The sequence below is a fragment of the Heloderma suspectum genome, chromosome 6 (assembly GCF_057233095.1).
Source record: "Heloderma suspectum isolate Gila_16-S chromosome 6, 16-S_ref, whole genome shotgun sequence".
NCBI classification, from domain to species: Eukaryota; Metazoa; Chordata; class Lepidosauria; order Squamata; family Helodermatidae; genus Heloderma; species Heloderma suspectum.
This window is the reverse complement of record NC_139463.1, coordinates 83,695,049-83,722,398: the sequence shown is the minus strand read 5'-3', so window position 1 is coordinate 83,722,398 and position 27,350 is coordinate 83,695,049. Positions and strand designations below refer to the sequence as shown.

The window sequence follows — 27,350 nt, the reverse complement described above, 5'->3', positions numbered from 1 at the left end:
GCATTTATACAACAAATACTGCTGCTACTGCTACTAATGTGAGCTTAACATTAATATTGTATGCACTGCAGCTCCATTTGTTACAATATTAAGCCCTCGATCTGATGTCTGTCCCTTTGCTTCCTTCTGTTGGCAGCATGCTTCTTAAGGAGCAACATATCATGAATGACTCCTTTCTGTCAGAGTTTCTTCTCTTGGAATTTTCAACAGTTCGGGGACTGCAGATTCTGTACTTCAGTGGATTCCTTGTTTTCTATGTGGCAGCAGTTGCGGGAAGTGTTCTCATCATCTCTGCAGTTGTCTCTGACCACCGCTTACACACCCCCATGTACTTCTTTCTGATGAACTTGGCCATACAGGATGTGGGACAAGTTTCAGTCATTTTCCCCAAAGCCATGGCCAATTCACTCTTCAATTCCAGACATATTTCTTATTCTGGATGTGTTGCTCAAGTCCTCCTGTTTGTCTTATTTATGATATCAGATTTCTTTCTTCTCACGGTCATGGCATATGATCGGTATGTTGCCATTTGCCATCCATTACAATATGAGATGATGATGAATAAGCAAGCCTGCATTCAGATGGTTACTGCTGTATGGATCAGCAGCACTCTCTGTGCTGCGTTACACACCGGAGGCACCTTTGCACCCCGCTTTTGCTCCAACATCGTCAATCAGTTTTTCTGTGAAATCCCAGAGTTACTTAAGCTGGCCTGCTCTGACTTGTACTTGTTTGAAATAAGAGTTCTTGTTTTCGGTGCTATCACTGGGTCAAGCTGCTTTATTTTTATTATTGTGACTTATGTGCACATCTTCATAGCAGTGCTGAGAATCTCCTCTTTACAGGGAAGACGAAAAGCTTTCTCAACTTGCCTTCCCCACCTCATTGTTTTCTCCATATATGTATTGACTGCATATTTTTCTTACCTCAAGCCCTCCTCCAATTCGGCCTCATGGACTGATCTGGCATTTACTATGGTATATTCCATGGTCCCTCCCTTGATGAATCCCATAGTCTACAGCTTGAGGAACAAGGAGGTAAAACATGCTATGTCAAGGCTATTGGGTTTGAGGTTTTGTTGTAGGAAAGTAGGAATACCTTCTCCAACCTTGTTCCAGAAAGGTGAATTCTGTGTAAAACTCAAAGTGAAAGTACATGGTAATAGGGGTGTATGAACCCTGCTCACTGATCCGCCTGGGGGGTCCATGGGGGTGGAGGCAATCCGTTCCTCCCCCCGGAATCCTCCCCGGCCTGCTCCATTCCGTGGCAAGTCCGCAGAGCCGCTGGCCGAGCCCATCCGCAGCCGGACTTCCATCCGCTGCCCTACCGGTGTGCAGATGCAAATGACACAAATATTTACGTAGCCTATCATGAAAAGAGCAGGGAAGCAAACGGCGTCCACTATGCCGGACACCATTTGCATCCACACACTGGCAGCGGACGCAAGGACTCAGCGGATGGACACGGACCCGGCTGGCACGAGGTAGGGTCTGTCCGGGACGAAGTTCGCAGGGTGGTGGGGGGGGGATGGTCCGTTCCGCCACGGACGTCGGGGTGTCTTTAGAATCCAGCTTCATTGGAGTCCGTCGTGGAATTCTCCACCACCCCTACATGGTACTTTAACGATGTAGCAAGTAGTTATGTGCTTTTCTCTCTTTTATTCTAGAGTAAGTGCAGGGAGCTCAATATGGATCAGATCCCTAGTTCTGACCCATATTGAGCACGGTTTCAAACAAGAGCAAGGGTTCAACCTCAATGAAGCAGATCCAAGTCTGTATACCAGAAACAGAAATAGACATTTAACTTTAGCTCTCCTCTGCAACTGTAGTGCTGATCCAGATAGAGCTCCCGACACCTGCGATTTAGATTGCCAGTTAGTGCAGGAATTGTACACCATCTAAACAAAGAAGTAGAAATAAAAGGGTTAGGAAATGCAACTTGATATTTAGGCATTCAGATTGAATGAGAAGAGGATGGTGAGTGTCTTCTAAGTCAACAGCAAAAGATTATTGCACTTTTGGAGACACGAGGACTCAGAGATTTCGGCACCGTAGCAACACCTATGGAAACAGAAGGAGATGACAGTGAACTTTTGCTGAACAACAGCAAGTTCAGAACAGCCATAGATAAATTTCTATACTGAACCAATGATACCACCCCAGACATAGCTACTCCTGTAGGAATCCTAAGCAGAAAAACCAGCTCACCCACTGAAAAAGACTGGTTCGCTGTGAAAAGAGTGTTAGGTACGTATAAGCCCCTGTGAACTTTACACTGCTATTGCCAGCTGACAGCAATCCAGAATTGTTAGGCTACACAGATGTAGAATGCGCTGGAAACAGCTCCAACCAGTGGATACTTCTTCATGTAGAGGAATAGGCTGGCCTTCTTGGCTAGCCAAAAGCAGATAGCAGTGGCTCTAGCATTCACAGAATCTGAATATGTAGCAGTAGGAAAAGCATGCAGAGCACTAATGTGGCTGAAACAGCAAACTGAGATAATCCAAGCATCAAGCATGCACCAGGCATATTGGAGTAAAGTAGCACTTAGTACATGCCTTAGCAGAGCAAAGGCTTATTGAGATGAACTACTGTCCAGATGCAGAGATGGCAGCAGGCAGGTTAACCAAGCCACTACCGAGAGAGTTTGTGACTTGAGATGAAGCTTCAGGACTCTTGCATTCGATGCTGGAAAGCGGTTTGGGGGGAATATTGCAACCTCATCTGCAAGTTACAGGAAGGGGACAGTGTTGCAGTTGGTTCATGGGAATTTGGGCATATCTAGACTTAAGATCTCTATAGCAAATGGCATAGTGGCCACCATTTGTGGCCGCAGCAGCCAGGCTGCGGCTGGAACTCCAGCTGCAGCTGGCCCCGGCTGGCAGCTCCGCAGAGCCGCTGCAGAGCGAAGCTGGCCAGGGAGGATTCTGGGGGGAGGGACAGAGCGCCTCCCCCTCCCCACCGCAGATGCCCCGGAGTGGATCCAGCTAAGACTTTCATACATCCCTAGGATTTCCACAGCTTGTGTTGAGTGCAGGTGAGCACGACCTTAAAGTACATGCACAGCATGTATAGGGTGGCTTCAGAACTGGTTCGGCAAATTCCTTTTATGTAGTAGGAAGACCCATCAGTAAAGTATACTATGATTTTTTTAATTCATTTTGTGCCTTTTTGCTTCTTCCAGCACGGCTAACCAAAAGCAGATAGCAGTAGCTCTAGCATTCACAGAATCTGAATATGTAGCAGTAGGAAAAGCATGCAGAGCACAAATGTGGCTGAAACAGCAAACAGAGAATCCAAGCATGCACCAGGCATATTGGAGTAAAGTAGCACTTAGTGCATGCCTTAGCAGAGCAAAGGCTTATTGATGCAGAGATGGCAGCAGACAGGTTAACCAAGCCACTACCAAGAGAGTTTGTGACTTGAGATGAAGCTTCAGGACTCTTGCATTCGATGTTGGAAAGCAGTTTGGGGGGAATATTGCAACCTCATCTGCAAGTTACAGGAAGGGGGCAGTGTTGCAGTTAGTTCATGGGAATTTGGGCATATCTAGACTTAAGATCTCTATAGCAAATGGCGTAGCAGCCACCATTTGCGTGGCTGCCTTTACCGTGATAGGCTATGTCACGGCTGACTGCAAGGATGCAAATGGCGGCCACTACGATGGCCACCATTTGCGGCCACAGCAGACAGGCTGCGGCTGGAACCCCGGCTGCAGCTGGCCCTGGCCGGCAGCTCCGCAGAGCCGCCACGGAGTGGAGCCGGCCAGGGAAGACTTCCGGGGGGAGGGACAGAGTGCCTCCCCCCCCGCCACAGATGCCCTGGAGCAGATCCAGCTAAGACTTTCGTACATCCCTAGGATTTCCACAGCTTGTGTTGAGTGCAGGCGAGCACGACCTTAAAGTACATGCACACCATGGCTTCAGAACTGGTTCTGCAAATTCCTTTTATGTAGTAGGAAGACCCATCAGTAAAGTATACTATGATTTTTTTTAATTCATTTTGTGCCTTTTTGCTTCTTCCAGCTCTTTCCCCCACACACCCAACCACTGGATTTGTTGCAGATTGGGTAGTGGACAAAAATGCGCATATCCTTTTACAAGGTATGTCAAAGAAATCAGCAGCAGGATCAAATGAGTTCGGTTTCCTATGAATCCAACCTGAAGATTCTGCAGGGGACTGTCTTTTCCTGCGTTGTGCAAATTCCACTGACTTGTAGACCATAAAAATAAAGATCTGTAGTTTTGCACAAATTTCATCAGAGAAAAATATGTTAAAAAAATTCCAAGGTCAGTCTTGAATAGGGATGGCGCATGCCCAGTCTGGTAGGTGAGTCCGGTGAATTCCCCCCCACACGCACACACTGCCCCAAGCTGTGCCCACTGAGCCCTCTGCAAGCTGTGCCTGCTTGATCTCTCCCTCTGCATGCTGAGGTGCTCACATTCGCCCTGGGCCCATCCAATGACATATGTGATCGCTGTTTTGGGGGGCAAGGGTGATAGCAAAAATGGCCCATTTACACTGGTAAACTTACACATATCGATCATTCACAGCCCAATTTTACATAAGATCAGATATGCACATTTTTCCAATCACTTTCCTTTTCCTTTTTGCAAAATGGCAATCACACAGATCATCTGATGGGCCCAGGTAAATGTAGGGGGCTCAGTGAGGGGGTGGTGGTGGTCCAGGGGCTCCAGTCATTTGGCATATGAGGCTCCAGTCATTTGGCATATTCAGTTCCTGAGAATTCCTCTGGTCCCATCATGTTCCAAATGGCCAGGTTCAGGAGCAAGCAGCAAAGGTGCAGAATTGCTCAGCCTAGCCAGCTTGGCCTATAGTGTCTCCTGGTTTTTCCATGGCTTCCATGGGACACCTTCAGCCTGTCCTTCCCATGGAACCCATGGAAGCTCTGTCTTAACCATGATTCCAGGCTCTCATTAGAGATGGGGGAGACATTGGTTTAGTTCATATCTGTATTTGAACTTACTAAATTTGTGCAACTCAAACCCATACATGAGTTGGAACGTAGTTAAGCATAGATATTCACATTTTTCCAAAGTTTATGGTAAAATGTTACATATCACAAGCAATGTGTGCAGAATGTATATACTGCAGAGTATACTGAGGCATCCCCAGGGTTGTCACAGAGGCCATGAAGCCCCAAGCCAGCCCAGCCAAAGCCACCTCCTTGTACATATTAAAGTCTTCCAGGAACAAAGTCCTGGGGTTCTCCAACACCACACTCGAGGCCGACTTGGCCCCTCCCTGACCCTCTGACCTGGGCTAATGCTGCAAAGTATACCCGGGGGGGGGGGCAAAGCTGGGCCAGATGCTCCCCTCCCCAACAGCTCATCCATTCAGGCTTCTGTGATGATTGTGGAAATGCAGAGGATGTGTGGGGATGACAGTGTGTGGTTGAACAAAAAAGAGTAGAAAAGTGTATAAGTGCATATCCTAACACATTAATAGAGTTTAGTTTATTTTGTAAAGCTAGAAAATAATAATAATAATAATAATAATAATAATAATAATAATAATAATAATAATTGCATAGCACCTCCTTGAATTACAAATGATCTGTCACTTGCTTTGAATTGAGGAGAGGGATACGTGGATAGGAAAAGAAGAAGAAGACACCTTTGTCATATGAGAAGTGAGTGGGTAGAGGTAATTTATGTTTTCCCTAGCCTCCTTCATAGTCTGTCATGATTTCAATTAGGCAATCATTTTCTTCATATAAGTTGTGGATAGGCATGGGTGAAAAATTAGTCTGAAGTCACACATCGGTGGAAATTTACAGCATCTGCACTTCAAGAACCTTTGTTTCAAGTGCAACACAGTGTTACACCACTATTTTCACTCTTCTAAATTATATATTGCAGTTTGCAAATCATAAAATGTGCCCAATATCGTGTAGAATGTGTGTTGGGGGAGGGAAGTGCACAAACATGTGTACAAAATGGTACACAAAAGCATATTGTATAAAGGAAAATTGCTTGCAAAATGCATACATTTCAAAAAAATGTGTACAAATATGCATGCATTTAGATAAATATGCACAAAAATACATACAAATGCACATGCAGACTTAAAAAAATTGCAAACTGATGCAGAAACTGAACACAACAAACATAACCAAGGGGGGAAAAAATGATCAACTGAGCAAAATCAGACCTGACAGATCCATCCACCCCTAGTCGTGAACGCCGCTGAAGACCAATATGCAGCTATCCTCCACTTTTGGGGGGTGGGGGGTGGAAATGGGTGAGCCAGTCATGATGTATGAGCTATACTTGAAAGAACATTTGGGGGACTTCCAAGGAATGTCAAGGAAAGTGAAAGGAATGTTGGCCCATCAAATATAAATCCTGATTGAGGTTTTGCACCTCACTAGGCTGCTTCCTAATAGCGCCTGAAGTGGACTTAGGGATGAAATTAAAGGTTCCCTTAGTTGAAAAACACCTGGAGATTTCAAGGGATTATAGAGGGGTTCAGTAATACCAGCAAAAATGATCAAATGGGTAAGGTGCACACAAACACTACACCTCATTATTGATTCTTCTCTGCCTTTTCTGAACGTGGCCAAGCCCAAGGGAGACTCCTTTTGCAAGGGCGAATGAATTTTGAAATGTGAAGGGAAAGCAGTTGGGAATTAGAGCTATCTATGCTTTAAGGAAAAGTAGTAACTGCATATGAAATAGCCAGAGGGAAGGAATTAGCTGTCTTTGTGTTCTGTCATTCCCATGTGTACGATGCCACTCTTTCCTACTTATAAAAGCATAAGGATAGGAAAGGGAGTTAATTTCTTTTCTGTACACCTCTACTGCTCAGAAATGAACTCCAGTGAGAGCAAATCTCAAGAGAGATTAATCCATCTCCTCCCTGTCTTGACAAATCCCTACATCCATCACAGATCCAAGAGGGCATTTATAAAATCTCATGGAGGTCTGGACAGATACACAGTCATCTGATATCACTGGAGGAGATAGGGCATGTTGTTGGGAGAAATCTGTGAAGAAGAATTACTGGGCTACTTAAAACTTCAGGAGGATCTCAATTGTCCTCACAATGTAAGCTCTGAAATGTGCTCCTGCCCTCCCATACGCCCTATCCCATTTTCTCTCCTGCATATAGTCATTGCTTGCTGCAATTCTCCCTACTGTGAGGAACCTGTCATAAATCTGAGCAATTCTGCTTATGTGAGCTGTTTTTTTCTGGGTGCTGGAATGTTTTCTGAAATTTTCAAACAGAGATTTAATTGCCAATGTGCATGAATGAAATCTGTGCAGTAATCTTCCACTCAGATCCATCTGAAATCTGAATTTAAATGAAATTTGATATTAATCAGAAGATTCCTCCTCAGGTAAGGCATCTGAGGAAGTTAAAGGCAAGCAAATTTTAGGGGAAGTGTTAAGAGGTTTGATATGATGATTATAATGTATCATGGGTGCAGTTGGAATGAGCGATTTGCAAATATGATGTAAATATTCTCTGAATTAATGGACTAATATACTAATTCTTATTCAGCTGCGTTGATATCACATTACTGAGTAATTTACTGTATCCCCTGTCTGATCCTGAAAATGTATAAATATCCTTATTTTCCTTTTGAACCAGGATGGTCTGTAGATCAGATAGAATTTTAAATTTTGTCTTTCTCACTCAATTACATCTTTTGTGTGCCAGTCACAAGTGCTTGTTTTGCCACCTTCAATGTTTTTCCCTGTCACGTTCTTTCCTGTACTTTGGTTTTTCATTTATAATACTTCCCAGATGATCACCTATATGCAGCCATTTCCCTGCCTTTCTAACCTTTTTCTCTTGTTGAATGCATGGAACTACAATTTACTTCTTTGACCATGTAAACAAGTTCAAAATCTGATTGCCTATAATTTCTGATGATGTGATGAGGAAAACTTTTTTTCAAGCTTCCACCTGTGCAGAAATCCAGAGAAACAAAGCAGTAGTAAAAATCCTCCTAACCCACTTGGCAGACTGTGAACAAGGACCAATGCATAGCATCTTTCCACAGGTGAATTGTCAGACAAAATTGCCCCAAGGCTGTGCTAGGTTCCATGTCACCAGTTGCAATCATTGCAAAAAGTATTTAACAAAAAGGGGTTCACATAAAACCCTCCAATGACTTTGCAGAGGGGTTTTTGGGCCACACAGGGCTGCCCTGGCCATCCCCAGAAATTCATGCTGCTGCCTCCCTCCCCAGATTAACAACCCTTGAACATTCATGCGAAAGAATTTGCCAGGCATACAAATGTACACTGAGGGAGGGACATTGTCTAATCGGTGTCTCTATACATCTATATGTACAGAAACCACTTTCTGACAAATGCCTGACTGTTGTTCATCAGGGGAGGGTGGGGTTGGCATGTAGTACTGGTATTTGCCAGGGCGTTGAACCCTCCTAAACAATATCCATTGAACCTTCCTAAACAAAAGGAGAACACGGCAGTGTGTGTGTGTGTGTGTGTCCTTTTGAATTGGAATGGTAAGTTCTCCTTCAAAATTTAAATTTATTTTTGCCAGCCCACTGAAGAATGGAGCTGTTTTCTCCTCCCTTCCCCCCCCCAGCCTTTCAAATGATAAATTACAAATGAGAAATCTCTCTATATGTAGTATCAAAAAGGGAATCTATTTCAATCAGGCTTCAGGTCTGGTTTTGGAATGGGAAACTGCCTTGGTTGCCCTGTGGGATGACCTTTGCCAGGAGAGGGACAAGGGGAGTGCGACCCTGTTGATTCTCTTGGACCTCTCAGTGGCTTTCGATACCATCGACCATGGTATCCTTCTAGATAGGTTGTCTGGGTTGGGAGTTGGAGGCACTGCACTGCATTGGTTCTGCTCCTACTTGGATGGCCGATTCCAGAAGGTGGTGGAGGGGGACTATTGTTCTGCACCATGGCAATTATGCCATGGGGTTCCACAGGGCTCTGTTTTATCCTCCACACTGTTTAATATCTACCTGAAACTGCTGGGGGAGGTTACCACCTTCTGGAATCGGCCATCCAAGTAGGAGTGGAACCACTGTAGTGCAGTGCCTCCTACTCCCAACCCAGACAACCTATCCAAAAGGATACCATGGTCGATGGTATCGAAAGCCGTTGAGAGGTCCAGGAGAATCAACAGGGTCGCACTCCCCCTGTCCCTCTCCCAGCAGAGGTCATCCCACAGGGTGACCAAGGCAGTTTCCGTTCCAAAACCAGGCCTGAAGCCCGATTGAAATGGATCTAGATAATCCGTTTCATTCAACTGTGCCTGGAGCTGTCCTACAACCACCCGCTCAAGCACCTTTCCCAGGAAGGGGATGTTGGCCACTGGCCTATAATTGTTAACATCCTCTGGGTCCAGGTTAGGCTTTTTCAGGAGTGGTCTAATTACTGCCTCTTTTAAAGCAGCAGGCACCACTCCCTCTCTCAAGGAGGAATTTACAACCTCCTGGACCCAGCCAGACATCCCCTCCTTGTTTGATTTAATAAGCCATGAAGGGCAAGGGTCAAGCACACAAGTGCTGTTTCCTTAAGTCATCTCTCTATATGCACCCCAGCTGTGGAATGAGCTCCCTAATGAGGTTCGCCTGGCACCTACATTGCATTCCTTCTGACCCCGGGTGAAACCTTTTTTATTCTCCCAGACATTTTAGTATTTTAGCTTCCAAGACTTTTAGCTTTGGTGTTTTAAATCTGTATTTCAAATCTCTGCATTGCTGCTAGGTTTTACACTGGTTTTCTTCTGGTTGTACTGTTACATTGTGGTTTAAATGTGTGTGTGTGTGTGTGTGTGTGTGTGTGTGTATGTATGTATGTGTATATATGTGTGTGTGTCTATATATATATATATATATATATATATATATAAAATTGTTTTACCGTGTGCCTGATGGTTTTGATGTTTGTGAACCGCCCAGAGAGCTTTGGCCATTGGGCGGTATGGAAATGAAATAAATGAATGAATGAATGAATGAATGGAAAATGTTCTGACAAAGACTTAGGCCCAACATTACTACTACTAGTAGTAATAATAATTTGATAATGTTACTATTAATGATAATGATAGTTTAAAATTAATGTTGTAATTACTACAGCTTCACTTGTGACATAATTAAACCCTCATTCTAATCACTGTGCTTTTGTTGCCTTCTATATGCAACATGCTCCTAAGGGAGCAAAATCTCATGAATGAATCCTCGCTGTCAGAGTTTCTTCTCCTGGAATTTTCAGCAGTTCCGCAACTCCAGATTCTGCACTTCACTGGATTCCTTGTTTTTTACCTGGCAGCAGTTTCAGGAAATCTTCTCATCATCTCTGCAGTAGCCTCTGACCGCCACTTGCACACCCCCATGTACTTCTTTCTGATGAACCTGGCTGTAGGAGATATGGGCCAGGTTTCAGTCATTTTCCCCCAAACCATGGCCAATTTTCTCTTAAATACCAGACACATTTCCTATTCTGGATGTGTTGCTCAAGTCCTCTTTTTTCTCTTCTTTATGGCATCTGATTTCTCTCTTCTCACAGTCATGGCATACGATCGGTATGTTGCCATTTGCAATCCACTACAATATGAGATGTTGATGAATAAGCAGCTCTGCATTCAGATTGTTATTACTGTGTGGATCAGCAGCTTTGTCTATGGAGTGTTACACACCGGAGGCACCTTTGCACCCCGCTTTTGCTCCAACATCGTCAATCAGTTTTTCTGTGAACTCCCGCAGTTACTTAAGCTGGCCTGCTCTGACTTGTACCTGTTTGAATTTGGTGCTGTTTCCTTAAGTGCTCTCATTGGGTTAGGATGCTTCATTTTCGTTGTTGTGACTTACGTGCACATCTTCACGGCAGTGATGAAAATCCCCTCGGTGCAGGGAAGGCAAAAAGCTTTCTCAACTTGCCTTCCCCACCTCATTGTGTTCTCCGTATTTGTGTCCACTAGCTATTTTGCTTACCTCAAGCCCACCTCCAATTCTGTCTCACATCTGGATTTGGCATTTACTATGACATACTCCATGGTCCCACCCTTGATGAATCCCATAATCTACAGCATGAGAAACAAGGAGATAAAACATGCTCTGTCGAAGCTATTGTGCCTGAGGGACCATTATAGAAATGCCTTCTCCATTCCTGTTCTGGAAAAGTGAATTCTGCATAGAAGTATAATCAAAGCGAAAGCAGACAATACTTTAAAGATTTAACTAGGAGTCATCTCTCTCCCTCTCTCTCTCCCTCCCTCCCTCACACACACACACACACACACACACTTTTACTCTAGTGTAAGTGTAGGGAGCTCAGTATGGACCAGAACCCTAATGTGGGTGTGTTGTGGGGCTTTAGCTCTTCCCGTCCACTATAGTGCTGATACAGATTGAGCTCCCCATGCCTGCAATTTAGATTGCCTAAGAGTGATCCATTTGCTTTAATGGATGCTTTAATGGGGTCATAAAGATCAGAACAAACATGGAGAAAGAGGGTTACAGATCTCATCAGTCCAATGCTAGGCTCCCTATCCATATCACCCCCCCCCCCACACACACACACACAACTAAAAAGAGGTAAACATAACGTAATGTGTGTGTTTGCATGTCCAGGTGTGGTGGAGGGGGAATTCTTGTAAGAATTCATTCTATAGTTTTCTTGTGCAAGTGTGGGTTCTGTGGCATCCTGCGCTGCACAGACCAAGGAGTTGTATCCCTTATTATCATACACCACTGGAAATGTGTACTTGAATACTGCAACACTTTGGTCTGGACCAATCTTGTGTGGGCCCATCTCCCACAAAGCATAAGACTGAGATTTTGAAAACATGTTCCCCACTCCCCCTGCCCTATTTTGGGGGCATTCGTTTATATGGCATTTGAAAGAGTAACATAAGCAAGATAGGAAGGAAGGACGGAAGGAAGGAAGGAAGGAAGGAAGGAAGGAAGACAAGTCTCTCTCCAGAGGACTGGATTAGAGTGTTCTTGCTACAGGGCTCAACAGACTAGCTTTTCTCAGACATTTATAAATAGTCTGAAATGAGCCATAGGTAAATATCAGAGCTAAGTAAAGCCCCAGTGTTGTAGTTATTGAAGGGATGGCTGTCTGAATGTTGTCAGTAAACAAGACAAGAAGGACAGTGGAGCAAAGTGTGTGTGTGACAGGGGGGAGGGTAACCCTTGGATGAAACCAGTGGGCCAGTTGACATCGAAGGGTGGGCCCTCTCCCTTCAAGCCCCACCCCTCCCATGACAACTTCTGCCCCAGCCACTTAAAAGAAAACCCTCCATGCAGAGAGAGGCACTGTGCTCCTTCCCGTTCTCAGCCCAGAGAAAGGGACTCAGTCGGGGCACTGGGCAGGACTCGACTAAGCCAGTTCTTACAGGAGCTGACTCAAGCCCCGGCTGAGTCAGACTGCTCTTTCCTGCACTGCTTGAGTCCCAGTTGGGGCATCTGTGGCATAGGAAGGGACTCAGCCATCCCTTGCAGTATTCCAACCGAGTTGAACTCCCTGTTCCTGCACTGCTTGCATCCCCATCGGGGGGATGAGCAGTGTGGGGAGAGGTCCAGGGGAATCCCTGGTTTATGTATGATTGGGGATAAGGAAGGGGTTCCGCTATGTGCCATTCACCCTCAGGGGGCAAAGCTTGGGGATGGAGAGGGGCTTGGAGAGGGCAGGGGCCAGGGCCTGCAGAGGGTGCTGAACCAACCCTTCATGGTCCAGAAGTTACCTTCCTCTGTTTTACATGGTGTGACTATTGTGAACAGGGCCTCCCCACCACCACCTCTGTTACCAAGTGTGCTGCCCATCCAGACATGTGTACAAAATGGAGAACATTCTCACAAGACACACATTCGCTAAAAGTTAGAGATAGACAGAAACCCCACCATTCAGGTTCTCCAGGAACCCGCCCAGCCACTGCTTCAGCTCGTGTGCTCCTGGACTAACTCGTGACCCCTCTGTGCTTGCCTAGCCACCCACACCTACCCTGAGCCATTTGCAAGTGTCTCTTGTTCCCATGGTCACTGTTTATTTTTTTTGTGGGGGGGGGGTTGCAAAATGGTGACCATGGTAAGGACAGGCACTCTCAAATGGCTCAGGGCATGTGCAGATGGCTTGGCAAGCGTGGGGTGGGGATGTGATTTGGGGAAGTAGCTCAGCAGGCACAGTCTAGGGATGGTGGAGAATTCCGCCACGGATTTCAGTGAGGCCGAATGCACTGGCATTCGGCCCCCTGAAATCTGTGGCGGAACGGCCCGCCCCCCCCCCCTGCGGATTCCCCCCGGGACGAGGCTTACTTGGGGCAGATGTTCCGGATGGCGGCGGGTCCGGTGGCAGGTCTGGAGGAAGTGGCGGCAGCAGCGGCTGGTCTTGCGACCAGCTGCCATGGCCGCCATTTACATCCTGGTCTTTGCCGTGAAAGGCACCGTAAGTCTTTACGTAGCCTATCACGGAAATTCATAAAAAAAAATGGCGTACGCAAATGGTGGCGGCTACAGCGGCCACCATTTGCGTTCCTTATTTTTCGCCGTTTTAGTCTACATAAATTAAATATTTACGTAGGCTAAAACGGCGAAAAATAAGGAACTCAAATAGCGCCCACTATGCTATTAGCATTCCCCTTGTTTTTCGCCGTAATGGTCTACGTAAATATTTATATAGACGAAAAAGGTGAAAAATAAGTAACGCAAATGGCAGCCACCATAGTCGCCACCATTTGTGTATGCCGTTTTCTGGGGGGGGGGGTTGCCCAGCCATGATAGGTAAAGACTTCTGTAGCCTATCACGGCTGCCTGGCTGGATGCAAATGGTGGCTGCTACGGTGGCCGCCATTTACGTCCGCACCAGCCAGTCCACAGCTGGAAATCAGGCTGCGGACGGCCCTGGCCGGCTGCTCCGTGGAGCCCCCGGGGAGCAGAGCCGGCCAGGCAGGATTCCGAGGGGGAGGACCGGATCGCCTCCCCCTCCATTGAGGATTCCGGGGGGAGGGATGGAGTGCCCCCCCACAAACAGAATCCGCAAACAGGTAAGTCACTTTCGTATATCCCTAGTTGGACTGGGAGACAGGAGATCTGGATTCTAGTCCCCACTTGGCCATGGAAGCTCACTGGGTGACTTTGGGCAGTCACAGACTCTCGGCCCAACCTACCTCACAAGGTTGTTGTTGTGAGGATAAAATGGAGATGAGGGAGATTATGTACACCGCCTTCAGTTCCTTGGAGGAAAAAAGGTGGGATATAAATGCAATAAATAAATAATGAATAAATAAATCCTCACCCAAATTATACACACGGACACTTTACCAAGTGATTTCATGACTTATCTAGGGATGTACGAATCCCTTACCTGGTTCCGGTTGGGGCATCTGCTGGGCGGGGGAGGAGATCCGGTCCTCCCCCCAGAATCCTCGACAGGGGGGAGGCGATCCGGTCCTCCCCCCCGGAATCCTGCCTGGCCAGTTCTGCTATGCAGCCATGCTGTGGAGCCAACGGCCAGGCTGATCTGCAGCAGGGCCTCCATCTGCTGCTGGGCTGGTGCGGACGCAAATGACGTCCTGCGTAGGGGACGCCATTTGTGTCCCTACGGTAGCCCGTGATAGGCTATGTAAATATTTACGTAGCCTCTCACAGCTAAAGCAGGGATGCAAACGGCGGCCGTTCTGCCATTTGCTCCCCTGATCTTTGCCATGATAGGCTACGTAAGTATTTGCATAGCCTATCACAGTAAAGGTGGCCACGCAAATGGCAGCCGCTACACCATTTGCATGGCTGCCTTTACCGTGATAGGCTACGTAAATGCTTACATAGCCTATCACGGCAAAGAGCAGGGGCACAAATGGCAGAGCGGCTGCCATTTGCATCCCTGCTCTTTGCCATGATAGGCTAAATAAATACGTACGTAGCCTACTACAGCTGCCTGCAAGTACGCAAATGGCGGCTGCTACGACAACCGCCATTTTCGGCCACAGCAGTGTGACAGCGGCCAGCAGGGAGACCAGCCAGAGCTGCTGCCGCATCTGCCCCAGGTAAGCTCCATCCTGGGGGGATTCCGTGGGGAGGCAGGGGGTGGGAGGCCGTTACACCACGGATTCCGTGAAGCCGGATTCTTCCGGCTTCACTGGAGTCCGTGGCGGAATTCTCTGACATCCCTAGACTTCTCCTATAATCTGGCTGCTCAAGTCTGAGTCAATAGTGTGGGGAAGGCCCCAGTAACTTAACACAATATTAAACTTAGGGATGGCATGGGAGTCCAAGGAAAGGGTGGAGCCCAATGGACTGCCCCCCATCCGGCCTCCTGGACTTTGCTGGTTGAGCTATGGGGCACTCACAGATCCAGCTTCCAAGCACCCCAGAGCTCAGCAAGAGGCTGGGAGTAGTGCCTAGGACATGTCCTTCCTCTTCCAGCTTTCAAGGAAGCCCTTGACAACTGGCGGGGGCAGGAGGGGACTCGGCAATGCCCAGGTGCTCTAGCCCTGTCCTCCTTGGCAGGACGAGAAGGCTAGAGTGCTTGAGGACTGCCTCACACCAAGAGTCCTCCTGCTTCCAGCAGCTGCCAAGGAAGCCCTTGACAACCGGTGGGAGCAGGGGGGGCATTTGTGACACCCAAACACTCTAACCCTGTAGAGGGAGAAGGCTAGAGTGCTTGGGACACATGCAGCACCTAGGATTCTGGCAGTCAAGCCCTTGTATGCATAAAGAACAAGGGCTCGACTCCCAGAGTCTTGGGCACAAAGAGGAGGGACGTCTCGCGTTGCTCAGTGTGGGGGGGGAGGTGCTGCAGGGAGGTTCATCGAACCGGTCCAGGTCACACGGAGGGGGGAGCTCATCGACCTCCGCTATACCCCAGACAGAGATGAGTCTGTCCATCCCTAATTAAACTACATTTTTGCTGCAGCTTCTGCTGTGTTAGCTTTGCAAGGGAGACCTACCCACCTACTAAAAGCATCTACAACTACCAAACACTGTTTCTTCTTTCTTGCCATGATCAGTGGTGGTGGACAAAGGTCCGATGCAGTTTATCCTCAGGCAGGACCAAGGGCCTTCATTTCTGTGATGTTGAATAAGAACTTGCCTATCGACATCAGTCATGGCGTAAGAGAGGCCATTATTGACCACTGATCTACCTCTGCTTTCATGCTTGGAAACCAACATGTTTCTTTGACTTTGGACATGGGTTCTGCTTCCCCAATATGCCTTGCTCACAAATGAATTGGATTAAATCTCCCCAAAGATGGTCAGGGACTTCCCAATGCCTATTTGGAGTCTATTGCCCATAGAACTCCATTTTCTTCGGCAGTTTTAAACTTTTCCATTAGCTCTAAATCTGCAATTTCTTTGCCTCCTTCTTGTGACGTGGCTAAGTCTAGGGGCCAGGGCTTGGATGTCTCCTCCTCGATGCTCATTGCTGCTATAAGGTCTGTTTCTGAATGGGGTGAGGGGAGGGACTTTCCAGAGCAGTTTCTCTTGCTAGCAAGTCACCTCGGCTGTTCCAAGCAGTGGCCTCTGTGCTCATTCAGCAATATCCCTCGGAGTGGGTGACCCAGGTATCCCCGGTGTGCTCCTGCAACAATTCTGCTAGGCGCTTCCATTAGGCAAAATAGGAGACCAATTTCCCATCTGCTCATTTTAACCTTTGTTCAAGCCAAAGTAGGAGCCAACCACAGGTGGCATTTGCAGCCCCACTTGAATTAACGTATACTGCCGCAGGAACATCCTTTTCCTCAAAGTCTCACTTTGCCAGATTTCAGCAGCTTGCATTGACTGCGGTAGATCGGGACCTTCAAGTACATGGTCATGACACATAGGATGGGTGAACAAGTGATGTTCGAGTTCACTGGGATTCCCTGAAGATCAGCTCCCTGCTTGTCTCTCCTCGATTTGCATTTGCTCTCACTTTTGTGATTGCCAGTCATTTTGCAGGAACAGTAAGATTGCACAAAACAAACAACTTTCAAAGATGGAACTTGTGCAAACAATGTCTAAATGTGTGCAAAGTTCCAAAATTGCACAAATTGTCCCCACAGACTAAAGCATGGGTGATTTAAAATGTGTGCATTGTGAGAGAGTTGCATATTGTGAGGAAGATGCGTAGTTTGAAAAAGAAGCACATTTTCCAAGTGTAAATCTAGCAGACATGGAGGCAAGATTTGGAATTTGATAACATTTTCAGAGAAAAATGTGCTCCTCTTCATGTTGGTGACTGTGAACAAGACATTTTCAAGAGATTTCGAACTATAACAAAACTCATCCATCCCTAATCATGCAGATGGATGAGGTGTACATAATTTCAGGGTGGATGAGAAATGTGTTTCAGTTCAGTTTTGATCAGGATTCACCAACTAGGGATGTTGCAAAAGTCTCTCTCTCTCCCTCTCCCTCCCTCCCTCCCTCCCCCCCCTCTCTCTCTCTGTGTAGTCCAACAGACTCTCCCTTGCCCACCCCCCTGGACCCTGCTTGCAGAACCGTAGGGCACACATGGACCTGCTTGGTGAGCACCTTGCAGATCTGTGAGCACCCCACAGCTTCCCATCCTCCCTAATGAGCTGCTGTTGTGCACAACAGTGGTAGCTCAGGTGTTTTCGTGTAGGTAATGTTGCATATTTGCAGCCATAAAGGCACCATTTCCAAAACATTACAGGTGTGAATACGCCCTTCGGTAATTGAAATGAACCTTTATGGACACAGGGAGTTAATTTCTTTTCTGTACACCTCTACTGCTCAGAATTGAACTCCAGTGAGAGCAAATCTCAAGAGAGATTAATCCATCTCCACCCTGTCTTGACAAATCCCTACATCCATCACAGATCCAAGAGGGCTTTTATAAAATCTCATGGCGGTCTGGACAGATACACAGTCATCTAATATCACTGGAGGAGATAGGGCATGTTGTTGGGAGAAATCTGTGAAGAAGAATTACTGGGCTACTTAAAACTTCAGGAGGATCTCAATTGTCCTCACAATGTAAGCTCTGAAATGTGCTCCTGCCCTCCCATACGCCCTATCCCATTTTCTCTCCTGCATATAGTCATTGCTTGCTGCAATTCTCCCTACTGTGAGGAACCTGTCATAAATCTGAGCAATTCTGCTTATGTGAGCTGTTTTTTTCTGGGTGCTGGAATGTTTTCTGAAATTTTCAAACAGAGATTTAATTGCCAGTGTGCATGAATGAAATCTGTGCAGTAATCTTCCACTCAGATCCATCTGAAATCTGAATTTAAATGAAATTTGATATTAATCAGAAGATTCCTCCTCAGGTAAGGCATCTGAGGAAGTTTAAGGCAAGCAAATTTTAGGGGAAGTGTTAAGAGGTTTGATATGATGATTATAATGTATCATGGGTGCAGTTGGAATGAGCGATTTGCAAATATGATGTAAATATTCTCTGAATTAATGGACTAATATACTAATTCTTATTCAGCTGCTTTGATATCACATTACTGAGTAATTTACTGTATCCCCTGTCTGATCCTGAAAATGTATAAATATCCTTATTTTCCTTTTGAACCAGGATGGTCTGTAGATCAGATAGAATTTTAAATTTTGTCTTTCTCACTCAATTACATCTTTTGTGTGCCAGTCACAAGTGCTTGTTTTGCCACCTTCAATGTTTTTCCCTGTCACGTTCTTTCCTGTACTTTGGTTTTTCATTTATAATACTTCCCAGATGATCACCTATATGCAGCCATTTCCCTGCCTTTCTAACCTTTTTCTCTTGTTGAATGCATGGAACTACAATTTACTTCTTTGACCATGTAAACAAGTTCAAAATCTGATTGCCTATAATTTCTGATGATGTGATGAGGAAAACTTTTTTTCAAGCTTCCACCTGTGCAGAAATCCAGAGAAACAAAGCAGTAGTAAAAATCCTCCTAACCCACTTGGCAGACTGTGAACAAGGACCAATGCATAGCATCTTTCCACAGGTGAATTGTCAGACAAAATTGCCCCAAGGCTGTGCTAGGTTCCATGTCACCAGTTGCAATCATTGCAAAAAGTATTTAACAAAAAAGGGTTCACATAAAACCCTCCAATGACTTTGCAGAGGGGTTTTTGGGCCACGCAGGGCTGCCCTGGCCATCCCCAGAAATGCATGCTGCTGCCTCCCTCCCCAGATTAACAACCCTTGAACATTCATGCGAAAGAATTTGCCAGGCATACAAATGTACATTGAGGGAGGGACATTGTCTAATCGGTGTCTCTATACATCTATATGTACAGAAACCACTTTCTGACAAATGCCTGACTGTTGTTCATCAGGGGAGGGTGGGGTTGGCATGTAGTACTGGTATTTGCCAGGGCGTTGAACCCTCCTAAACAATATCCATTGAACCTTCCTAAACAAAAGGAGAACACAGCAGTGTGTGTGTGTGTGTGTGTGTCCTTTTGAATTGGAATGGTAAGTTCTCCTTCAAAATTTAAATTTATTTTTGCCAGCCCACTGAAGAATGGAGCTGTTTTCTCCTCCCTTCCCCCCCCCAGCCTTTCAAATGATAAATTACAAATGAGAAATCTCTCTATATATAGTATCAAAAAGGGAATCTATTTCAATCAGGCTTCAGGTCTGGTTTTGGAATGGAAACTGCCTTGGTTGCCCTGTGGGATGACCTTTGCCAGGAGAGGGACAAGGGGAGTGCGACCCTGTTGATTCTCTTGGACCTCTCAGTGGCTTTTGATACCATCGACCATGGTATCCTTCTAGATAGGTTGTCTGGGTTGGGAGTTGGAGGCACTGCACTGCATTGGTTCTGCTCCTACTTGGATGGCCGATTCCAGAAGGTGGTGGAGGGGGACTATTGTTCTGCACCATGGCAATTATGACATGGGGTTCCACAGGGCTCTGTTTTATCCTCCACACTGTTTAATATCTACCTGAAACTGCTGGGGGAGGTTATCCAGAGGTGTGGGCTGAGGTGCCATCAATATGCGGATGACACCTAGCTCTACCTGTCTTTCTCATCAAACCCAAGTGAGGCAGCGGCTGTTCTGAATCAGTGCCTGGGCACATTAATGGGCTGGATGAGGGCAAATAACCTGAAACTCAATTCAGACAAGATGGAGGTACTGTTAGTGGGTAGTTTGTCTGCCTGGATAGGTGATATTCAACCTGTTCTGGAGGGGGTTGCGCTCATAGTTTGGGGGCGGGGGGCTCTTGGACCCATAACTGTCACTTGAGGCACAGGTGAACTCAGTGGCACAGAGCACTTTTTATCAGCTTAGGCTGGCATACCAACTACGCCCTTGTCTGGACAGAGACAGCCTAGCTACAGTTATCCTCTGTATAACTGTATCCATGCTCTGATAACTTCCAGTCTGGAATGGATTACTGCAATGTGTTATATGTGGGGCTGCCTTTGAAAATAGTCCAGAAACTTCAGGTAGTTCAAAATAGGGCAGCAAGATTGTTAACAGGGACTGGCCAGCGAGCTCATATTAAGCCAGTACTTTTCCAGCTGCACTGGCTGCCAGTCCATTTCCAGGCCCAATTCAAAGTGCTGGTATTAACAATCAAAGCCTGAAATGGCTTGGGGCCAGGTTATCTGAAGGACTGCTTCCTCCCATATGTGCCTGCCCAGACCTTAAAATCATCCTCAGCAGCCCTTCTCCATGAGCCCCTGCCAAAGGAAGTGAGGTGGGTAGCTACAAGGAGGAGCGCCTTTTCTGCTGTGGCACCCCAGCTGTGGAATGAGCTCCCTAGTGAGGTTCGCCTGGAACCTACATTGCATTCCTTCTGACCCCGGGTGAACACCTTTTTTATTCTCCCAGACATTTTAGTATTTTAGCTTCCAAGACTTTTAGCTTTGGTGTTTTAAATCTGTATTTCAAATCTCTGCATTGCTGCTAGGTTTTACGCTGGTTTTCTTCTGGTTGTACTGTTACATTGTGGTTTAAATGTGTGTGTATGTGTGTGTGTGTGTGTGTGTGTATGTATGTATGTGTATATATGTGTGTGTGTCTATATATATATATATATACATATATATATATATATATATATATATATATAATTGTTTTACCATGTGCCTGATGGTTTTAATGTTTGTGAACCGCCCAGAGAGCTTTGGCCATTGGGCGGTATGGAAATGAAATAAATGAATGAATGAATGAATGAATGAATGGAAAATGTTCTGACAAAGACTTAGGCCCAACATTACAACTACTAGTAGTAATAATAATTTGATAATGTTACTATTAATGATAATGATAGTTTAAAATTAATGTTGTAATTACTACAACTTCACTTGTGACATATTTAAGCCCTCATTCTAATCACTGTGCTTTTGTTGCCTTCTATATGCAACATGCTCCTAAGGGAGCAAAATCTCATGAATGAATCCTCGCTGTCAGAGTTTCTTCTCCTGGAATTTTCAGCAGTTCCGCAACTCCAGATTCTGCACTTCACTGGATTCCTTGTTTTTTACCTGGCAGCAGTTTCAGGAAATATTCTCATCATCTCTGCAGTAGCCTCTGACCGCCACTTGCACACCCCCATGTACTTCTTTCTGATGAACCTGGCCGTAGGGGATATGGGCCAGGTTTCAGTCATTTTCCCCAAAGCCATGGCCAATTTTCTCTTAAATACCAGACACATTTCCTATTCTGGATGTGTTGCTCAAGTCCTCTTTTTTCTCTTCTTTATGGCATCTGATTTCTCTCTTCTCACAGTCATGGCATACGATCGGTATGTTGCCATTTGCAATCCACTACAATATGAGATGTTGATGAATAAGCAGCTCTGCATTCAGATTGTTATTACTGTGTGGATCAGCAGCTTTGTCTATGGAGTGTTACACACCGGAGGCACCTTTGCACCCCGCTTTTGCTCCAACATCGTCAATCAGTTTTTCTGTGAACTCCCGCAGTTACTTAAGCTGGCCTGCTCTGACTTGTACCTGTTTGAATTTGGTGCTGTTTCCTTAAGTGCTCTCATTGGGTTAGGATGCTTCATTTTCATTGTTGTGACTTATGTGCACATCTTCGCGGCAGTGATGAAAATCCCCTCGGTGCAGGGAAGGCAAAAAGCTTTCTCAACTTGCCTTCCCCACCTCATTGTGTTCTCCGTATTTGTGTCCACTAGCTATTTTGCTTACCTCAAGCCCACCTCCAATTCTGTCTCACATCTGGATTTGGCATTTACTATGACATACTCCATGGTCCCACCCTTGATGAATCCCATAATCTACAGCATGAGAAACAAGGAGATAAAACATGCTCTGTCGAAGCTATTGTGCCTGAGGGACCATTATAGAAATGCCTTCTCCATTCCTGTTCTGGAAAAGTGAATTCTGCATAGAAGTATAATCAAAGCGAAAGCAGCCAATACTTTAAGGATTTAACTAGGAGTCATCTCTCTCCCTCTCTCTCTCCCTCCCTCCCTCACACACACACACACACACACACACACACTTTTACTCTAGTGTAAGTGTAGGGAGCTCAGTATGGACCAGAACCCTAATGTGGGTGTGTTGTGGGGCTTTAGCTCTTCCCGTCCACTATAGTGCTGATACAGATTGAGCTCCCCATGCCTGCAATTTAGATTGCCTAAGAGTGATCCATTTGCTTTAATGGATGCTTTAATGGGGTCATAAAGATCAGAACAAACATGGAGAAAGAGGGTTACAGATCTCATCAGTCCAATGCTAGGCTCCCTATCCATATCCCACCCACACACACACACACACAACTAAAAAGAGGTAAATATAACGTAATGTGTGTGTTTGCATGTCCAGGTGTGGTGGAGGGGGAATTCTTGTAAGAATTCATTCTATAGTTTTCTTGTGCAAGTGTGGGTTCTGTGGCACCCTGCGCTGCACAGACCAAGGAGTTGTATCCCTTATTATCATACACCACTGGAAATGTGTACTTGAATACTGCAACACTTTGGTCTGGACCAATCTTGTGTGGGCCCATCTCCCACAAAGCATAAGACTGAGATTTTGAAAACATGTTCCCCACTCCCCCTGCCCTATTTTGGGGGCATTCGTTTATATGGCATTTGAAAGAGTAACATAAGCAAGATAGGAAGGAAGGAAGGAAGGAAGGAAGGAAGGAAGGAAGGAAGGAAGGAAGGAAGACAAGTCTCTCTCTAGAGGACTGGATTAGAGTGTTCTTGCTACAGGGCTCAACAGACTAGCTTTTCTCAGACATTTATAAATAGTCTGAAATGAGCCATAGGTAAATATCAGAGCTAAGTAAAGCCCCAGTGTTGTAGTTATTGAAGGGATGGCTGTCTGAATGTTGTCAGTAAACAAGACAAGAAGGACAGTGGAGCAAAGTGTGTGTGTGACAGGGGGGAGGGTAACCCTTGGATGAAACCAGTGGGCCAGTTGACATCGAAGGGTGGGCCCTCTCCCTTCAAGCCCCACCCCTCCCATGACAACTTCTGCCCCAGCCACTTAAAAGAAAACCCTCCATGCAGAGAGAGGCACTGTGCTCCTTCCCGTTCTCAGCCCAGAGAAAGGGACTCAGTCGGGGCACTGGGCAGGACTCGACTAAGCCAGTTCAGGACCTGACTCAAGCCCCGGCTGAGTCAGACTGCTCTTTCCTGCACTGCTTGAGTCCCAATCTGTGCTATAGGAAGGGACTGACTTCTGCCAGGCCTTGCAGTATTCCAACCGAGTTGAACTCCCTGTTCCTGCACTGCTTGCATCCCCATCGGGGGGATGAGCAGTGTGGGGAGAGGTCCAGGGGAATCCCTGGTTTATGTATGATTGGGGATAAGGAAGGGGTTCCGCTATGTGCCATTCACCCTCAGGGGGCAAAGCTTGGGGATAGAGAGGGGCTTGGAGTGGGCAGGGGCAGGGCCTGCAGAGGGTGCTCAACCAACCCTCCATGGTCCAGAAGTTACCTTCCTCTGTTTTACATGATGTGACTATTGTGAACAGAGCCTCCCCACCACCACCTCTGTTACCAAGTGTGCTGCCCATCCAGACATGTGTACAAAATGGAGAACATTCTCACAAGACACACATTCGCTAAAAGTTAGAGATAGACAGAAACCCCACCATCCAGACACCTGCCCAGCCACTGCTCCAGCTCGTGTGCTCCTGAGTCCTCGACCAACTCGTGACCCCTCTGTGCTTGTCTAGCCACCCCACCTACCCTGAGCCATTTGCAAGTGTCTCTTGTTCCCATGGTCACTGTTTTTTTTTTGCGGGGGGGTTGCAAAATGGCCACCACCGTAAGGACAGGCACTCTCAAATGGCTCAGGGCACGTGCAGACAGCTTGGCAAGCATGGGGTGGGGGTGTGATTGGGGGAAGTAGCTCAGCAGGCACAGACTAGGGATGGTGGAGAATTCCGCCACGGATTTCAGTGAGGCCGAATGCACTGGCATTCGCCCCCCCGAAATCCATGGCAGAACAGCCTGCCCCCCTCCCGCGGATTCCCCCCGGGACGAGGCTTACCTGGGGTGGATGTTCTGGATGGCGGCGGGTCCAGCAGCGGGTCTGGAGGAGGCGGTGGCGGCTGGTCTTTCGACCAGCTGCCATGGCCGCCATTTACATCCTGGTCTTTGCCGTGAAAGGCAACGTAAGTCTTTACGTAGCCTATCACGGCAAGCCATCCAACCCCCCCCACAAAAAACGGCGTACGCAAATTGCGGGGGCTACAGTGGCCGCCATTTGCGTTCCTTATTTTTAAGCATTTTAATCTACATAAATTAAATATTTACGTAGGCTAAAACAGCGAAAAATAAGGAACTCAAACAGCGCCCACTACTCTATTTGCATCCCCCTTGTTTTTCTCTGTAATAGTCTACATAAATATTTATGTAGACTAAAATGGCAAAAAATAAGGAACGCAAATGGCGGTCGCCGTAGCTGCCGCCATTTGCGTACACCGTTTTTTTTGGGGGGGGGGGTTGCCCAGCCGTGTCAGGCTACGTAAAGACTTATGTAGCCTATCACGGCTGCCTGGCTGGACGCAAATGGCGGCCGCTACGGTGGCTGCCATTTGCATCCGCACAAGCCAGTCCACGGCCGGAAATCCAGCTGCGGACGGCCCTGGCCGGCTGCTCCGTGGAGCCACAGGGGTGCAGAGCCGGTCGGGCAGGATTCCGGGGGGGAGGACCAGATCGCCTCCCCCCCCCGTTGAGGATTCCGGGAGGAGGGATGGAGCGCCCCACCACCATGAACAGAATCCACAAACAGGTAAGTCACTTCTGTATATCCCTAGTTGGACTGGGAGCCAGGAGATCTAGATTGTAGTCCCCACTTGGCCATGGAAGCTCACTGGGTGACTTTGGGCCAGTCACAGACTCTCAGCCCAACCTACCTCACAGGGTTGTTGTTGTGAGGATAAAATGGAGATGAGGAGGATTATGTACACCACCTTGAGTTCCTTGGAGGAAAAAAGGCGGGATATAAATGCAATAAATAAATAATGAATAAATAAATCCTCACCCAAGTTATACACACGGACACTTTACCAAGTGATTTCATGACTTATCTAGGGATGTACGAATCCTTTACTTGGATCTGGTTGGGGTATCTGCTGGGGGGAGAGGAGATCCGGTCCTCCCCCCGGAATCCTCGATGGGGGGGGAGGCGATCCGGTCCTCCCCCACGGAATCCTGCCTGAACGGTTCCACTCCGCAGCCATGTTGCGGAGCCAACGGCCAGGCTGATCCGCAGCAGGGCCTCCAGCAGCTGCCGGTATGGTGCGGATGCAAATGACGTCCTGCATAGGGGCGCCATTTGCGTCCCTACGGTAGCCCGTGATAGGCTATGTAAATATTTACGTAGCCTCTTACCGCTAAAGCAGGGACGCAAACGGTGGCCGCTCTGCCATTTGCTCCCCTGATCTTTGCCATGATAGGCTATGTAAGTATTTATGTAGCCTATTACGGTAAAGAGCAGGTGCGCAAATGGCGGAGCGGCCGCCATTTGCATCCCTGCTCTTTGCCGTGATAGGCTACGTAAATATTTACCTAGCCTACTACAGCTGCCTGCAAGTTCGCAAATGGCAGCTGCTACTACAACCGCCATTTGTGGCCACAGCAGTGTGTCAGTGGCCGGCAAGGAGACCAGCCAGAGCTGCTGCCGCTGGAGCTGCAGCCGGAGCTGCCACCGCATCTGCCCCAGGTTAGCTCCGTCCTGGGGGGATTCCGCGGGGTGGCAGGGGGTGGGAGGCCGTTCCACCACGGATTCCGGGAGCCAGATTCTTCCAGCCTCACTGGTCCGTGGCGGAATTCTCTGACATCCCTAGACTTCTCCTATAATCTGGCTGCTCAAGTCTGAGTCAATAGTGTGGGGAAGGCCCCAGTAACTTAACACAATATTAAACTTAGGGATGGCATGGGAGTCCAAGGAAAAGGTGGAGCCCAATGGCTGCTCAGTGGGGGCGGGGGAGGTGCTGCAGGGAGGTTCATCGAACAGGTCCAGGTCACACGCGGGGGGGGGGGGGAAGCTCGTCAACCTCCGCTGCACCCCGGAGAGAGATGAGTCTGTCCATCCCTAATTAAACTACATTTTTGCTGCAGCTTCTGCTGTGTTAGCTTTGCAAGGGAGAGCTACCCACTTACTAAAAGCATCTACAGTTACCAAACACTGTTTCTTCTTTCTTGCCATGATCAGTGGTGGTGGATAGGGATGTACGAAAGTCACTCACCTGGTCTCGCAGCTTGCTTCGCGGTGGGGGGGAGGCGCGTCGCTTCTCCCCCCGAAGTTCAGGCCGGGGGGGGGAGGCTTCCCACCTCGCCCGGCCAAAATTAAGGCTGGGGAGAAGCGCCCCGTATCCCTGGCCGCGAACTTCAAAAGAAAAGTAAAGAAAAAAAAAAGCCCCATGATAGGCTACGTAACGATTTACGTAGCCTATCACGGCTAGATCTGCAAAGTCAGCCATGATAGGCTATGTTAATCGTCACGTAGCCTATCACGGGTGACTTTGAAAAAAAAAAAGCGCGTACGCAAATGGCGGCCCCCATAGGGAGCCGCCATTCGTGTTCCTTATTTGGTCCCTGTAGTCTACATAAAGATTTATGTAGACTACGGCGAAAATAAGGGCAATGCTATTTGCGTTGCCCTTATTTTCACCCTAGTCTACGTAAATCTTTACGTAGACTACAGGGACCAAATAAGAAACACGAATGGCAGCTCCCTATGGGGGCCGCCATTTGCGTACGCGCTTTTTTTTTTTTTCCAAAGTCACCCGTGATAGGCTACGTGACGATTAGGGGTGGACGAAAGTCCCTTACCTGTCCTCGAAGGACGTTCGCGGTGGGGGGGATGCACTTCGCTGCTCCCCCCGCAAAGTTCCGGCTGGGGGGGGAAGGCTTCCCGCCTCGGCCCGGCCAAAATTCAGGCCGGGGAGGAGGCTTCCCGCCTCGCCCGGCCGCGAACGCGAAAGTTTAAAAGAACAACAACACGCCCCCTG

At 47.2% G+C, this 27,350-nt stretch overlaps 3 protein-coding genes across 3 annotated transcripts; all 3 read left to right on the top strand.

Moving 5' to 3' along the window:
• The first annotated feature begins 137 nt into the window (after positions 1 to 137).
• Positions 138 to 1,175, top strand: LOC146341582 (olfactory receptor 14A16-like). Its single transcript, XM_084807551.1, has one exon. The coding sequence runs from the start codon at positions 138 to 140 to the stop codon at positions 1,173 to 1,175; it is 1,038 nt and encodes a 345-aa protein (XP_084663677.1).
• An 8,989-nt stretch (positions 1,176 to 10,164) lies between these two features.
• Positions 10,165 to 11,145, top strand: LOC146341581 (olfactory receptor 14I1-like). The gene has a single exon (XM_084807550.1). It carries the CDS (start codon positions 10,165 to 10,167, stop codon positions 11,143 to 11,145), a length of 981 nt encoding a protein of 326 aa, XP_084663676.1.
• A 10,133-nt stretch (positions 11,146 to 21,278) lies between these two features.
• On the top strand, positions 21,279 to 22,259 carry LOC146341580 (olfactory receptor 14I1-like). Its single transcript, XM_084807549.1, has one exon. The coding sequence runs from the start codon at positions 21,279 to 21,281 to the stop codon at positions 22,257 to 22,259; it is 981 nt and encodes a 326-aa protein (XP_084663675.1).
• Positions 22,260 to 27,350: the final 5,091 nt, after the last annotated feature.